The following is a 16,412-nucleotide window of genomic DNA, read 5'->3' as shown; positions in this document are numbered from 1 at the left end:
TCCTAATTAAAAACAAAAAAGTAATACTGAACTTGTGATTGCCAGCTCTCAAGTTTCCATGTGTGAGTGTAATGGGAAGGCAGAACATGAAACAGGACTGCTGACAATATAAGTGGGGCGATTCTCGACTCTTAAAGGGACACTCACCCATGCTTTCCCCTCTCAAGGTGATGAGGTGGATTAACAGGTAGCAGAAAGAAACCTGTCCAACCCTGGCAAGTCCAACGCTTATGTTTAAGTACATCTACTGTGTGTTCCCTGAAATAAAATGAACAAAAAGCCCATTGTCTGTGTTTGTTAAGCATGCAATTGTCCTCATGGTGACCTCATTAAAAAAAATTACAGACAGAAGGAGAACAGCTTTCCCTTGGCTTTTAAATTTTCAGCATGCTCTGGAATCAAAATTAAGATTTTTTTTTCTCACTCTCTCAATATGCAGGTTATTTTTAAGAATCTCAAGCATTTTGAATAGCTTTTTTATATTCATTTATTTAAAAAAAGATCTTTGGAGTGTGTGACATTTAAAAAGAGAAAAAAGGTGTAGAATGTCTTTACTGAATCACAGAGTAGTGGTATGCTGCTGGCATTTTTCTCTCATGATGTCGCTATATATGTGTGTGCACACATACACACACACACATATCCCCATGTCTCTTCCAGCAGCTCCCAAACATTGTTGGTCTTAGGACTCTTCAGAAGACATTTAGCATGATCTGTTATTTGTTTGCTCTTGGTATTGAATATTTACCACGTTGTTATTTTGCTGGAAACTGCTCTGTGTCCCCTCAGAGAGATGGGGGGGGGGGGTTATAAGTTACGTATTATTTATTTATTTATTTTCAGCAGGATGCAGATTTGTTTAGTCAAATTATCATAGAATCACAGAAATTGAAGAATTGGAAGATATCATTCCAAGTTCATCCAGTCCAGCCTCCTTCTGCCATGCAGGAAGACACAATCCAAACCCTCCTGACAGATGGCCATCCAGCCTCTGCTTAAAAACCTCCAGAGAAGGAGTCTCCCCCACACTCTGATATACCCTGGATCATTTTATGCTAATTCAAATACATCTCCCAGTTTCCTATATAATGTCTAGTTTGGGAGTATATTTTCCTCTTGATGTTTTATGAATAATATCCCAAATGTCTTTTCTCAAGACTTGTACAAGAATGAGAAAAAAATTCAAAAGGAAATATGGAATCAACATTAAAAAAAACCACTACCTATGAATCACTCTTGCTAGAAAATGCTGAATTGTGTAGGCAGTAACTACATACCTGAGAGAAATAGTTGTAGCACAAAATAGTTATTACAGACACTTTAAATAAAATATTACTTGAATTAATGCTGAGCTTTTTTGGCTAAATGACCTCACCAAAATTAGGGTGTGCATTATCTTATCTTGAGTCAAAGCAAAAGGGGAAGTTGCTTCAGGAGCATCTGAAGCTCCTATGTGAGGGAGGTCATCTCTAATTTAATTCCCATATCTCAATAGTATGCAATGCTGGGATTTGTAGTTTGGTGAGACATCAGCAATCTTTGGCAGAGAAGGCTCAAGACCTTGTAAAACTACATGATTTCTTAACATTGAGCCAGGATTGTTAAAGTGGATTTATTTCACAGGATAGATTGCTGAATGTTTCGGTGTTCTAATAATTGTTTATAGTGAAGGGATTATAAAAAGGCATCAAGTATAATGCACACTTTTTAAAGCCAAATTACAAGATGTGCACTTTTTGCCACTGTAAATACTTTTTTTTTTCCCTTCGGGATTTTGAAAATTGAGGTGCCCACTAGAGTCAGTGGTGAATTAGACTCAAGTAAATATGGTAGTTAGTTTCATGTAGTATTTAAAATCCATTTTAAATTTGATTTTTAAAGATTTTTTTCATTGAATGTCTACAATGCTTTTGAGCAGGGGTCTTCAAACTGAGGCCCGTGGGCCAGATACAGCACTCCAAGGTCATTTACCCAGCCCTCACTCAGGGTCAACCTAAGTATGACATGACTTGAAAGCACACAACAACAACAGCAATCCTATCTCATCAGCCAAAAGCAGGCCCACAGTTCCCACTGAAATATGAATAAGTTTATATTTGTTAAAATTGTTCTTCATTTTAATTATTGTGTTGTTTTTAAGTGTTTTTTTTGCACTACAAATAAAATATGTGCAGTGTGCATAGGAATTCATTCGGTTTTTATTTTCTTCAAATCATAATTTGGCCCTCCAACAGTTTGAGTGACTGTGACCTGGCCATTTGTTTAAAAAGACTGAGGACCCCTGCTTTTGAGGAATCCTGGGGTTCCATGGAACCCAGTTTGGGAGCTGCTGGTCTATTCAATCAGTACCAAATGTAATTTGAGTTCACTGGACTTAAACCAAAATGCAAATGGGAACAGATCTGCACCCTCAAATCAGTCCTATTTACTTACTAGGAGCAAATCCAACTAAATAATAAATAAATAAATAAATAAATAAATAAATCCAACTAAACTGAGTGGAAATGAATTCTGAGTTGATGTGTATAGGATTACACTGTATAGTTTACATTGCCGTTTATAGTAGATAATGCTGGAAGACTTTTTCTTCTTTTTTTGTAATACCAGTATTCCCCCAAAAACTTGCTGCTGTACATCTTTTACCAAAAGTGAACTGGGTGGTGTCTGGGAACAGGATTTTTTCTGTGGTTGCACTCGTCTTGTGCAATATCATTGTGGGACGCAGCCGGTTTCATCTCTGAGACATGTGTTATTTCCTGCTACTGCGTTCCAAAGATCTATGCTGCTGTTGTAGACTTCCTACAATAAATAAGAAATTTCTTTATCCTACAAGATCAAAAGACAAGCAAATACTTTGACATATGCTCCAGTATTTTCTTTTTTGCTACAAAATACTGTTCAGAAATTGTGATCTGTGTGCCGATTACTCAGGCCCACTCTTTTTAGTAGCTATACTCTTAAAATGATCAAAGATCTGTAAAGCATGCCCTATGAGGAGCTGCTTAAAGAGCTGGGGATGTTTAGCCTGCAGAAGGGAAGGTTTAGAGGAGACATTATCCTCATGTTTAAATATTTGAAAGGATATCATAAGGAAGAGGCGCAGGCTTGTGTTCTGCTGCCCTGGAGACTAGGACTCAGAGCAATGGCGTCAAACTACAGGACTCACTGACTGTGAGAGCTGTTCAGCAGCGGAACTCTCTGCCCCAGAGTGTGGTGGAGGCTCCTTTTTTGCAGGCTTTTAAACAGAGGCTGGATGGTCATCTGTTAGGGATGCTTTAATTGCACTTTTCCTGCATGATGGCTCATGTGGTCTCTGCCAACTCTAGGATTCTATGAAACTTTGCTCAGCTTTGTGCTTTTAAAATAAACTGCAATTGGTTTTGTCACATGAAGAAACAAGGATAAAAATACCTATGAAATAAGATCCCTTATTCCTTGACCCTGGCTGCATCCACACTGCAGAGTTATAGCTGTCTGACCCCACTTTAACTTCCATGGCGCCCTGCTACGGAACTCAGGGATTTGTAGTTTTGTGAAATGTTTTCTCCTTCTTTGGCAAAGAGTTCTGGAACCATAGCAAACTGCAGATACCAGACTTCCATGGGATGGAGTTATTCCTGTTAAAGTGAGGCCATTAGGAACTATTCACACTGCAGTATTATCTCAGTTTGACACTGCTCTAATTGCAAGGCTGCCCTGATACCCTTCTCAAGACAGTTGGGGGAGAGGAAAGGGCACTGGCATTATGTTTTTTAAAAAAGGCGAGAAAGTGGTTGACTTTGATTTATGGCAATCTTATGAATGAGAATACCAAGGGGGTGTCTACACTGTTGAATTAATGCAGGTTGATGCCATTCTAACAGCCACGGTTCAATGCTATAGAAGCACGGGAATGGTAGTTAGTTGAGGCATCAGCACTCTGGCAAAGAAGGCTAAAGACCTTGCAAAACTACAACTCCATAGCAATTAAAGTGGTGTCAAAATGCAGTGATTCTACAGTGAATACTGATGAGGCAACCTTATCATAGAATCCAATCCAACCAAGAAGCAGGAAAATTGCTGTCACACTCCTGAGCAGAGAGTTCCACTGCTGAGCGGCTCTCACAGTCAGGAAGTTTTTCCTAATGTTCAGGTGGAATCTCCTTTCTTGTAGTTTGAAGCCATTGTTCCGCCTCCTGGTCTCCAGGGCAGCCGATTTCACAAGGATTTTTTTTCTTTTGCTCTCTCCCGATGATTGACAGAAGGCGCGCCTCTTTGCTTCATCATAGAGGGCTGAGGAATGCCCCCTCCCCTTCGACTCTTGCGTCACGGGCTACGTCAGCGACTACCTGCTGCGGCGGCCCCTCCCAGCGACGTTCCTCTGGCTCCGCTGTCAAGGCAAAGCGGCCAATGCGCAGCTGGGGAGGTCTGGACGCCGGTGACGTCAGAGGCCGGGCTCACGTGACCAAGCCTCTTTTCCCCCCGCCCGCAGTGTCACTCGCTTATTCCCGAACCTTTAGCCCCGCCCAATCGCCGTTCTGTCCCCGCCTCCCGGGCGCGCTGATTGGCTGCGGCTCGGCCGCGTGTTGGCCAGCGCCCCCCTTTCAGTCGAGGAGCCACGCGCGGCGGCCTGAGATTGGGAAGGGCGCGGGCGCGAGGGGAGAGCGTCAGTGCGGGTCGCCTTGGGAACGGGCCGGGGCCGTGCGGACGGGCGCCTCGCCATGGCGGCGGCCGTGGGGGCCCAGGGTGGGGCCATGGGCCCGCTGGTGGGAGCCATCGACCAAGGGACCAGCTCTACCCGCTTCTTGGTAACCAGGAGGGCGGGGAGAGGGAGGGAAGGAGGCTCTGGGGTCCTTCCTGAACGGAATTGAAGGTTTGGATACTACACCCAAATATGCCTTCAAAATAATAAAAGGGAGAGAAACATTGACATTAATGTAACCTCCCTTCCTTCCTTATAATCACCCAAATCTAAAACTGTGCTTGCCTTCAAGTCTCCTGTCCCTCACGTATTTTATAGGATTCTCTTGAGAAAGATCATTTAGCTACTTCTGCCTAGTGTGCCTCAGTCTTCACTGTGGAATTAATGCAGTTTGACAACACTTTAGCCGCCATGGCTCAATATTATGGATTTATGAGAGCTGTAGTTTTACAAGCTCTTTCTGCCAAAGAGGAGCCCCTGATGGCACAGTGGGTTAAACCTCTGAGCTGCTGAACTTGCTAACCGAAAGGCTGCAGGTTCGAATCTGTGTAGCGGCGTGAGTACCCGCTGTCAGTCCCAACTTCTGCCAACCTAGCTGTTTGAAAACATGCAAATGTGAGTAGATCAATAGGTACCACTCTGGCGGGAAGGTAACGGCGCTCCATGCAGTCATGCCAGCCACATGACCTTGGAGGTGTCTACGGACAACACCGGCTCTTTGGCTTAGAAATGGAGATGGGCACCAACCCCCCGGAGTCGGCCACTACTGGACTCAATGTCAGGGGAAAACCTTTACATTAACAAGGTATCCAATGGCAGATCTCTTCTTTGGGATACATCCACCTGGCATAGTTGGAGTGTGTTCTCCTTTGCAAAGGCATAGTTGTGACTATGTGCGACTGTTTTGGGCCAACCACGATCCTTGTATTCCTTACAAAACTATGATTACCTGTGCAAATAGATTCAGCAGAACTTAATTCTTCTCTCTCCTGACTAAAGCATGTGACATTTGTGTCTGTGATGAAGCTGTGTATTTTTCACTCAAGATATCATGGAGAAGGAAACTGGCTTCTCTTGAATTAGAAGGATTGTTTTCTTATAAATTAGAGTAAGGAACTTTTGACTGTCTGGATCTTGTTGAACAGCAACTTTCATCATCTCTGCCTAACTTACTCAACTGTGAAAAGTCATAGCATGGCAGTCTGGCAACGTTTGGAAAGCAACAAGCTCCCCATCTCTTGTACTGCTTTGACCTTTCTGTGCTAGGAGAGTCAGCGGAGAGGATAGGGTTTATTTCTGAAGTCCAGGTTATGGTGGATGTAAACAGAGTAATTAGTCTTTCTCTTATGCTAATAGTGTATCTGTGCTTAAAGGTGGTAAATCCATTCAGTATGTCTAATTAGAATATATCGTCTAAAGCCTGTGAGTTATAGAACAGGATAGTTCCACTGGTGAAGCAATATATTTGTAAAATCTAAAAACTTCTCTCAGTGTTATTTTCCCCCCATTCTTACACTACCAGTGTTGTCCTAAATTGCTTAATCAAGGCTGTTGGCAATTCTGTTGTGAAAGTGCTCCAGGGAAGTATTGCTTCATCCAGAGATCACTTTGCACTTTTCATAGTTGTGTATAATAGACTTCTGGCGTCCTACTGAGAAAATCAAAAGCGAGACACAATGTCTGCTGATGGACAATACATGTAACATGTTCAAGTTTATCCAACCATGTTTTTTAGTCTGGGACAGCATAAGGAAGGGTTAACACCCCTGTAACATTTGTCTTGCTATCTGTGCCCCTGTTCAGAAGATTTCACCTCACTTTCCTTGGAACAATTTGTAAACTTGAGGTTGTCATGGAAATAAAGATTGCTGATAAAGTTTCAGTGGATTTTCCCAGGATAACTCTTCCAGGAGTGAATTTCCATTTCTAGGAGTAGGTTTCCTCTCACTTCCTGTTATCTCACTGCCATTCTTAACTAGGAATTGTATGTAAGTCAGATGTTTCCCATTCAGGGACCATCTGTATATACAAAGTTTGAGAACCAGTGTGGTGTTGTAGTTTGAGCATTTGACTACAATTCTGGACTCCAGTGTTTGAATCCCCATTCAGCCATGGAAACCTCTGGGTGACCTTGGGCAAGTCCCACTTAGCATCAGAGGAAGGCAAAGGTTCTGAGCCAATCTTGCCAAGAAAACTCCACGATAGGATTGTCATAAATTGGAAATGACTTCAAGCCATATGACAACAGTAACAAAGTTTGTATATGTTAAGGTCACAGTTGCTAAATCAAGTTTTGTAGTTATAATTCTGTGTTCACATTTCCCATTTAAATTGGAAATGCTGACTTCAAGCATGCATAAAACATGCTTTTTGCACATTGACTATTTCAAAGGCTCTGTTGATCATTACTAGAAGTAAATGGAAGTCTGCACATATTTTTTTTAAGTTAGAAGATTTTAAAAGACTTCATCAAACTCCTATTGCTTATTTCATGTTTCTAAAATCCTCTTGGACTATACTACATCACTCTCCTCGCTATCACCATCTGTTTTTAAACAGAACATAAGGTCATACAAGATCTGGATAAAGTTCAGGAATCTTGTTGTAGGAGAGGTTATCAAAGCTTGCCAAGGCAAATAGCTTTCAGGGACAGTCTAAAGTCCCTGCTGCTGGGATGACAGAACAGTTCAGAGAAATGTGTAAAAGGGACATAATACAATGGTATGTGGTAAAATAGTGAGTTTGTCATTATAAGTAAATGCTAAAGCTTCCTTCTGGCTTAATTAATTTTCATGTTTCTTTGGCTTCTTTTGAGAATTCTACAGAAATGTGTTTTTGTATAATTACTATTATATAGTGACTTTCATATTCCTGCATCTGATGAAGTAGATTTAAGTCTACAAATGCTTATGCCCTCAACAACTTTCTCTCCATCTCAAAGATGCTATATGGGCCCTTTCACACAGGCATATAAGAATATCAAGGCAGATAATCCACAATACCTGCTTTGAACTGAATTATCTGAGGCAGAGCTAGCAAATAACTTGTTTCAAAAAATTGAAGTGGCAGGAAAAAGCTGATTTTGATGGGGATTTGCTTCCCTGCATATTAGTTGGCACAGGTTTGCACCAACATTTCCTCCTGTCTCCTTAGATAGAAAGAAGCAGACACCACCTGTTGTTTAGAGAGAGCATCTCCCTTGAAAAGAGTTAGGTGTGGCTCGTGCTACTTTGGAATGGAGATAAATCAGCTGTATACACCCCTAGATAATAATTAACTGCTATTAAGTGTTCTTGGAAGAATCTACCCTTTAGAAGGTTCTGTTTATTCTGACCTTTGGAAATGAGACTGATACACTACATAAACTAAAAAGAAGACAAGAGAATCTAGAATGAAGTGAAGCTTGGTAAATTAAATGAATAATACGTTTAAAAAATTTTACAAACTTTTCGAATAGAATGAGAGCCAGTGGGGTGTAGTGGTTTGAAAACTGGTTTGAGAATTGGACTACAGTTCTGCAGACCAGGTTCAAATCCCTACTCAACCACGTAAACCCACTGGGTGACCTTGGAGAAGTCACATATGTTCAGCTTCAGAGGAAGGCAAACACTCCCTGCTTCAGAAAACCACATGATTTACTCATCTTAGGGCCAAAGGTTGAAGATGAACAACAGTATCTGTACTTCTTTCTGTCTCAAAGTCCTAACAAAAAGCTATGATTATGCAGAATATATATTTTAGTGAACCTTTCTTGGTTTGTGTTTATCCGAAAGGGTTCTTTCGGTAGTATGCTATCAACAGATGACACTTTACTGATAATTTTGAATACAATCCTATATATTTGTATATAGAAATAAATCCTGCTGAGTTCAGAGATTTGCATGAAAGGGAATATAGGATTGTAGATACCAATGAATAGTGATTTGGGGCACTCTAAAAGAAAGAGATGTAGAAAATTGCATCCTTCCACCTTGTTTCTGCGGCACTGTTGTTTTGTTAGACTATGCATTAGCTACAGATTGCAATAGTTACAGGATCTTATTAATATACTGCAAGTCAAAACTTTAATTTCACATTCTTCCATTCCCATCATATAAAATGAATCCAGGTTTTGCAAATATCTTGAAACATCAATCAAAGATATAGGTATGCCTACAAAGGGGTATGTGTCCCATAGCAGCAGTTGTTCACAGCAAGTGTCAGATTGTTGGGACTCTTACTCTGCCCACATTTCAACCTACGTCTCAACAAGTCTGAACTTGGATCTGCACTGATCAAGAAATCATTAATAGTATTTTGCCATCTTAATTATGTACTAACACTTATCACTAACTTATTAGAGCCACAGCAGACTAGGCATCAGTTCAAGATCAGCAAGTGTGGGTGTCAGATACAGAGCTTGCTAAGTCTGTTTTCAAATCAAATTGTGTAATTATTTAGATATGATCTATGGTTACATCCCTGGGTTCTTTCTGTTAAAACATGGCAGTTCTATAAAATTATCTAGCCTTTATGAATCAATCAGTTATGTTAGCAGACTCCCCGTGTCTCTGCTTACCTGAGACTCAATTGTATCCACTCTCAATATTTTGTGCTATTGTTTGTTTGTGTGTGTGTCAAAATAAAATAGTTATCAAACGTTGTTCCTTATATTGACAGTTCTTATATGATGACACATCCTGAACAAGACATTTTATTTCCACTGGTTGGACAGCTCCATGCTATGGTTCAGTTTAGCCCCCAGATAGAGTAGTTTGTTAGTGATTCTCCATTGTTTGAAATTCAGCTGATCAACCAAACTCAGAAACAATGTCTGTTAAATGTTGCTTTTTCTTCATTTCCTTTACTGCCCCTTCTTTTTGTCTCATGCTGTGCATGAGCTGTCTTTATTTCACCACCCTTTTTGTCTATAATCCTGTCTGGGTTGGGCTCCTGAAGCTATTAGTGGAAATGATTTGATACATCATCATTTCATAGCATTGCAGAACTACTTCATGAGATTGAAAAAGCCATCATATATTCAAGATCCCTAAAGACTGTCTTTGTAACTATACTTTTAGAACAGTCAGTGGAATCCTGTATGATCATGCCATACTATATATCAGAAAACAAAAGTTGTATTTGTGGGGCACTTGATCTGTTTTTAATGTCACTGTCATCACTGAAATCTGCTTCCAAGTAAATGTTTAAGATGAAGTTCCTGCCACTCCCATTAACTGTGGCATTCCAAACTGGTTTGGTGAAATGTTATGTTCTATTGTTAACAGGTTTTTAATGCAAATACATCAGAATTGCTGAGTCACCATCAAGTAGAGATTCAGCAGAAATTCCCCAAAGAAGGGTAGGTTTTCCCCATTTCTTAAACATTTGCCATTCAGTAATGTGATATGATTAAATGTTGTGGGTCTAAAAGATTCACTAAGCTATGTTTCTTAGCAGATTATTTGTTAGCAACTGAAGTTGATGTTTGTAAGATGTCATCACGGTCATAGAGGAAACATCCTTCCTTATGGTAATTTGTATCCATATTTGCAGCAAAAATCCAGCTAACTAATTTTGATCTTTTTTTGTGCTTCTTTTCTTTTCAAGATGGGTAGAACAAGATCCATTGGAAATACTTCAGTCTGTTTATGAATGTGTGGAAAGGACGTGTGAAAAACTAAACCAGCTAAATGTAGACATTGCCAATATAAAAGGTATTACTGGGTCAGGGCATTGATTGGGGCGAGAGGAACTCATGGAGGATTTCCCATGCCAAATTTAGAGATCAAGAGAAAAGCATTGTTCTTTATATTCTTTTAAAAAAACCCATTTGGATTAAAAGTGCTATGTAAAGAAGTGGCCAAACTATTACAGTGATACTTCATTCTGAAATAAGATGATAAAACGTTTACATGGTTTGTTATGAATATGGTTTGCCAGGTTATCTTTTTTTACTGTCATTCCTTGGGCATTAAACAACAATTTGTTTGTCGTATGTACAGTTTAGTCATTTCCTTTTAAAGACCTGTGTTTTTAGCTTCCATTTCCAGAAGGCAGCTTTTGGGGAGGGGGATATAATTAAATCTTAGATTCTCATTCATCTCCTAATACGTACATACAAGTAGTTGGTAATTGTATTGTAATCAAAGTAGTTAAAGAATGGGCACTGCTTTTCTTTGGATAAGACAACCTTGCTGAATTCTTTTGACTTTCTTAATCCTTTTACCTATCTTGTATCCACATTCCAAATAGTCTCTCAATCCTCAGGGGTGTGTGGTTTTTTGTTTTTGTTTTTTGAGGGGAAGTGTGGGGGGGGGAGCTGTAGTATGAGGGAGAGGAACCAATAAAATCACATTGCATGATAGTAGTGCCTCTCATTTCAATCCAACCCAAAGGATGAAAATACTAAAATTTATTTTATTCCCTTAAGCTGTTGGAGTCAGCAATCAGAGAGAGACAACTGTGGTGTGGGACAAACTAACTGGAGAGCCTCTCCATGATGCTATTGGTAAGTAGGAAGGTTGTCTTTCACTATATTCCATGCTAACCTTTTAAAAATGTTTTAAATGATGCAGTAGCTTCTCTCTTTCCTATAGTTACGTTATATGCTTTCTGTAGGTCACTAAAATAAATAAACTTTGTCTCTTTATATATTAGCCTCTATTCTTTCTTCTTCTATGTTAACACTTTTTAAAATACTATTTTATTTCTCAGGGGCTTTAGGACATTCCATATTTACTTTTCCCTTTAGCCTAATTTTGTTTTTCTATTTCACTAATACCTGCATGAGAAAGCCCCCTGCTGAATTTTCATGGAGTCATTGTTGCTTTCTTCTTGGTGTCTGCTATAGTTGGATGTAGTTACAAGGAGGGAGCCAATTGCCTTAATCTTCATGGCTAGATTTCCAAGAACAGTCTAGGGTTTATCTAAGACTGATGGGTGAGGTCTTTACAGTAAGATTCAAGTATAGACAGGAAAAGGATCTGAGAGTATATGGTGTAGTTATATCTGAAAGATAAAGCAGTATTGGGATTGGTTAGTGCCTCAATGGTATACCTCTTGGAACCACTGCTAAATAAACCTGGAATAAATCTTAAGCTTATTTGTTATTCTTCTGGGAGATTGTAAAAAGTTTGTGTAACATAAATTCTATTTATTAAATAATTAAGCAGTTGCACTGCTCTAAATAAGCTTATAGCATTGGAGAGGCACTTCTAGAATGCCATATGAGAGGAAATGTCTAAAATCAAAGCCTGTATTATTGATAGTGTCGTTGTTTATTGTTGATGTGATATTGCTTATGTTGTAAATTGTACCTGGTTTTATATGTTGTACACCGCCATGAGTCGCCCTAGGGCTGAGAACTACAAGTGCAGTAAATAATAAATAATAAATCCAATTATTCATCCTAATTAGAGTACACCCATTTTGTCACTGAAAGTAGAATAAGTGCTAACCTTTCAATGATTCATTGAGACAATGAATTATCTTCTGTTTGTGACTAATCATTGGATTTGTGCCCGTGCATGGAATGTGATACCATGGCAAGACCAGAGCAGGACATACACAGTTTTAATGATATGGATTCTAATGCTGTTCTTCTCCCTTACTAATGCATTTTTATAAATCTTAAGTATATGGAACTCTTTACTTGGGGCTAGGAGGGTGGTGGGGGGGAAGGGACATGCTAACACATACATGGGTATGTGTGAACCTGATGAAGTTGTACATGAGTAATTTAGGTTTTATACTTTAAAAATGATAGCTAACTTGCAGTTTAATTGATATTCAGTGTTTCTTACAGTTCAGTACCCAAGATGGCTTAAAACAAATTAAAACAAAAGTTTAGCTACAGGCTATTTCATGTTCAAGTTTAAAAGACATTAAACAATTCTGTTAAAGTACTAAAACAGTTTAAATGTGTATTAAAGTAGAACAGCTTTATAGGATAAAAGCAACTTGCTCATTTGAAAAACATTTGCTTTGCTAAGTTAAAAGTTGATGGTCTTAAATAAATGTGTATTTGAGTGTTGGTAGAAACAGAGCAGACGAGAGACCAATCAAGTTCCTACAGTAAGGAAATCCATAAATTGAGAGCAGCTGCTGAGATGCTCTCCCATGTCTTCACCAAATGGATCGGAAATCATGGCAAGACAGAAATAGGGTCATATCATGAGATATGGTATTTCAGATAGTCTGGGCCCACACTGCATGAGGCTTTCAGGGTCATAGCCAGCACTTTCAATTAGACTTGGAACATACTGATAGCCAGTGAAGTTGTTGCAATGTGGGAGTTATGTATAACTTGTTTAAAATGTTTTGCACAAAAGCCTTCACCTACCACTAATACTTGCTTATGATTTATAGTATGGCTTGACCTTAGAACCCAGCCTACAGTTGAGAGACTGCTTAAACGAATTCCAGGGCAAAATAAGTCCTTTTTAAAGGTAAGGTTGGTTTTTAAAATATTGAGAAGTGTTGTATTGTTGTGGAACTTTACCAGACATGATAATCCCTCTGACAACAGTCAAAATAAGATATGCTTCATATGAATTCATTTTTCATTTGTGGATTCAACAGCTGACAACATTCAATGAAGTCTTGAGATAAGGAAGTTTTAAAAGTTTTATTAATAGGTTGTATCACTAATACAAAGGATTAACAATAAAATCCTATCCATGTCCCATTGCATAATTGAACATATGATTACAGTCTAAAATATTTATATTTCAATTTTTGCTAAAGTAGTAAGAAGTAGGATAGAAGATGTGATCTGTCCAATGAGCAAAAATGTGAAATTATCTGTTTCACTGTATATATTGGCAAAGGCTATTTCAGCATAAATTCACTCACTTCAAATACATGCCATAGCTGCTTATCAAATGCATAAGTGAATCAATAATTCTGTTTAAGTGATCACTGTAGAAATTGTTTTTGCCACTTTGAAAATAGCCAATATAAAAACATGACATTCTGTCAGTATGCTCCCTCAATCTATGTATTGACTGTGCAAACATGAACAGGAGCTTAGAAGAATTTCTGCATCCTTTATGGTGTGGTGGATGTTCAAACTATATTTTTTCTTGATCTTTGTACATGTAGCATTTGCAGAATTGACATGTAATGAGAAATGAGACTCTAAACATTATCTTTTTCATGATGCTTATACTGGAGGCAAATGTTCTTTAGCAGATTTATTCAAAGTATTTATATGTTTATGCCCTCACTAACTTTCACTCTTGCAGAGTAAAACTGGTCTCCCACTTAGCACATACTTCAGTGCGGTGAAACTTCGTTGGCTTCTGGACAATGTGCCAAAGGTCAAGCAAGCAGTTTTGAACCGGAGAGCTCTGTTTGGTACTATTGATTCATGGCTGATATGGGTAAGTTTTCAATATATTGAAACAAATGTCTTTGTTTCTGTTTCCTCTCAGCTGGAATCCAATCACCTTGAGGCTTATACAAAGATAGAAATTATTTCTGCTGTCAGATTGCAGACACATTCATGTGCCATAATCTGTGAACATGATTAGTTGAGGAATATATTAAATTTGGACAAAATGGGGAAGCATATCAGTTATAGTAATGTGGGAAGTTCTCATGTTCACTAAACTAATATCATAAAAGTTTTGCAGTGCTAGAATGTAGTTTCAGTCAATAGTTACCTAATGCATATATCAGTGAATGTATAAATGAGAAAGATCATGTCCACTGCCTTAGCATCTGCTCATTTGACATAACAACAACAATAATGACTCAAGACAGGGCACAACATAGTTAAATTGTATTATAACGCTAAAACACATTCCTTAAAAAGCAGTGAGGCACAAAAAGCAAAGAAAAACTTAAATGTGTATAGCTTCGCATCTCAGTTGGAACCTTGATCCCAAACTGTCTGATTTTGTGGAAACACCCTTTCACGCTAATGCTTTGTGCAGCTTTTGGAGACATTAACAGTGGGCATAATGTGGTGTGGAGGCTCCTTCTTTGAAGGTTTTTAAACAGAGGCTGGATGGCCATCTGTCGGGGTGCTATGAATGCGATTTTCCTGCTTCTTGGCTGGTGGTTGGACTGGATGGCCATTAAGTCTCTTCCATCTCTATGATTCTGCAGTTCTGCTTCTCTGGTATATGCACTGAATGCATTATGAAGGAGTTGTATGTATGTTTGTAGCTGTTTGTGTATACAAGTATAATAACTGAGCAGCTCCAAGAAAAAAAAAGAAACAAACATTTTCAGGAGTATACCAGCTATTTGGGAATTGTTTATGTGTTTAAGTTTATTTCTGTTTATCTCTCTATTCATGTGATAGGGTGGTTTTTTTACAGATAGCAATAGCAAACATGTACTGTACATGATCTTCAACTTCTGCTACTAATTTGGTCATATATAGATACCTGGTTTTACTTAACTTTCCCCTATTGTTATCTTTATTCAGAGTTTGACAGGTGGGAAAGATGGAGGTATCCACTGCACTGATGTGACCAATGCCAGTCGAACAATGTTGTTTAACATTCATTCATTAGAATGGGATGAGGAACTTTGCAAGTAAGTTGTTCGTCTGTGCAGCTCCCCAAGTAGTAGAAAATTGTTTACTAGTTTGTTTATTTTCAGAAACTAAATCTGATTTGCTGATTAATAGTTGGAAGTAAGTTCCATTAATGCAACGGAATTTAATAGTTCTTTTTCAGAATCACATGTAGTAAAACTTGAAATGGCCTGAACTTGAGTTTGAATAACATATTGCAGGAAAAAACTGGTGTTGCTAATGTTCACCTCTTCCTTGGAGGAAGCGCCAAGCTCTTACCTTGGCCCAAGCTTGGTAGATGTCATTAGCATCTCAATGAAGTACAGCTTAACTGATTGGGTGACTTCTACAGTAAATTTGCTCATGCCTGTAACTGTTCAGACGTACAAGCCAGCATGAATTTGTCAAGGCCGAGCAAATTATTCTCTTTGACTAAGAGATATAGATCAACCCTCAATGGGATTCGTTTATGAGAGACTATCATAAAATAAATCATCTGATCTAACCGTGGTGATGATATCAAATAGAAGCATGATGGTGTAGAAATTTAAAGACAAAGTAAATGCAACTATTTTTATATTGTAGACTTTATCATTTACCTTGCCCCAGCCCTCTCTCAGTGAGCATAAATGAATGATTTTGCACCAATCTCTAAAAATATTCTTTTTCCAGGTTTTTTGAAATTCCTATGGAAATACTTCCCAAAGTGCGGAGTTCCTCAGAGATTTATGGACTGATGGTATATTTACATATTTACTATTTTCTCAAGTGCTTCTAGTTAGCTGCATCTTTAAGAAATGAGCTTGCTTAATCTGCATCAAGGAAATGATGCAGATTAAGCAAAAAAAAATCACAAGCAAATAACCAACAAATTTTAAACTCATGCTAAACTTGTACAAGCTTAAGTATATTTACATTGTGAAAATGTAAAATGTTACAGTTGTATTTGTTACAAGTTACATTTTGTGAAATCAGTTTTGCTTACACAAGTTTATGTAATCTAAATTGGAAAAATAGGGGGATTATTTTGTTTGCATATGGAATTTATTTTGAACTTGCATGGAAATTCAATTAATCTCTTCTTCAGGTAATTTAGATGCAGTGCCTACAAGATTTTAAAAAACAGACATCCAGCATTAGAGTCATGAAAGATGTATGGCTTTAGATGGTTCATTTTGGAACTGGAATTTGATAGGTGTTAAGGATTAGGGATTTATATGA

At 38.4% G+C, this 16,412-nt stretch overlaps 1 protein-coding gene across 3 annotated transcripts in view; it reads left to right on the top strand.

The window, feature by feature from the left end:
* The first annotated feature begins 4,564 nt into the window (after positions 1-4,564).
* Positions 4,565-16,412, top strand: part of GK (glycerol kinase) — a 31,694-nt gene continuing 19,846 nt past the window's right edge. For all 3 annotated transcript variants that reach the window (XM_060770130.2, XM_060770131.2, XM_060770129.2), the window contains exons 1-8: positions 4,565-4,787; positions 9,949-10,022; positions 10,271-10,377; positions 11,094-11,171; positions 13,031-13,110; positions 13,909-14,046; positions 15,102-15,211; positions 15,864-15,930. In XM_060770130.2, coding sequence (XP_060626113.1) covers positions 4,701-4,787; positions 9,949-10,022; positions 10,271-10,377; positions 11,094-11,171; positions 13,031-13,110; positions 13,909-14,046; positions 15,102-15,211; positions 15,864-15,930 — 741 coding nt within the window. In that variant the 5' untranslated portion in view covers positions 4,565-4,700. The remainder of the gene's footprint in view (positions 4,788-9,948; positions 10,023-10,270; positions 10,378-11,093; positions 11,172-13,030; positions 13,111-13,908; positions 14,047-15,101; positions 15,212-15,863; positions 15,931-16,412) is intronic.

The sequence above is a fragment of the Anolis sagrei genome, chromosome 3 (genome assembly GCF_037176765.1).
Source record: "Anolis sagrei isolate rAnoSag1 chromosome 3, rAnoSag1.mat, whole genome shotgun sequence".
NCBI lineage: Eukaryota > Metazoa > Chordata > Lepidosauria > Squamata > Dactyloidae > Anolis > Anolis sagrei.
This window is presented reverse-complemented; position numbering and strand designations above follow the sequence as displayed.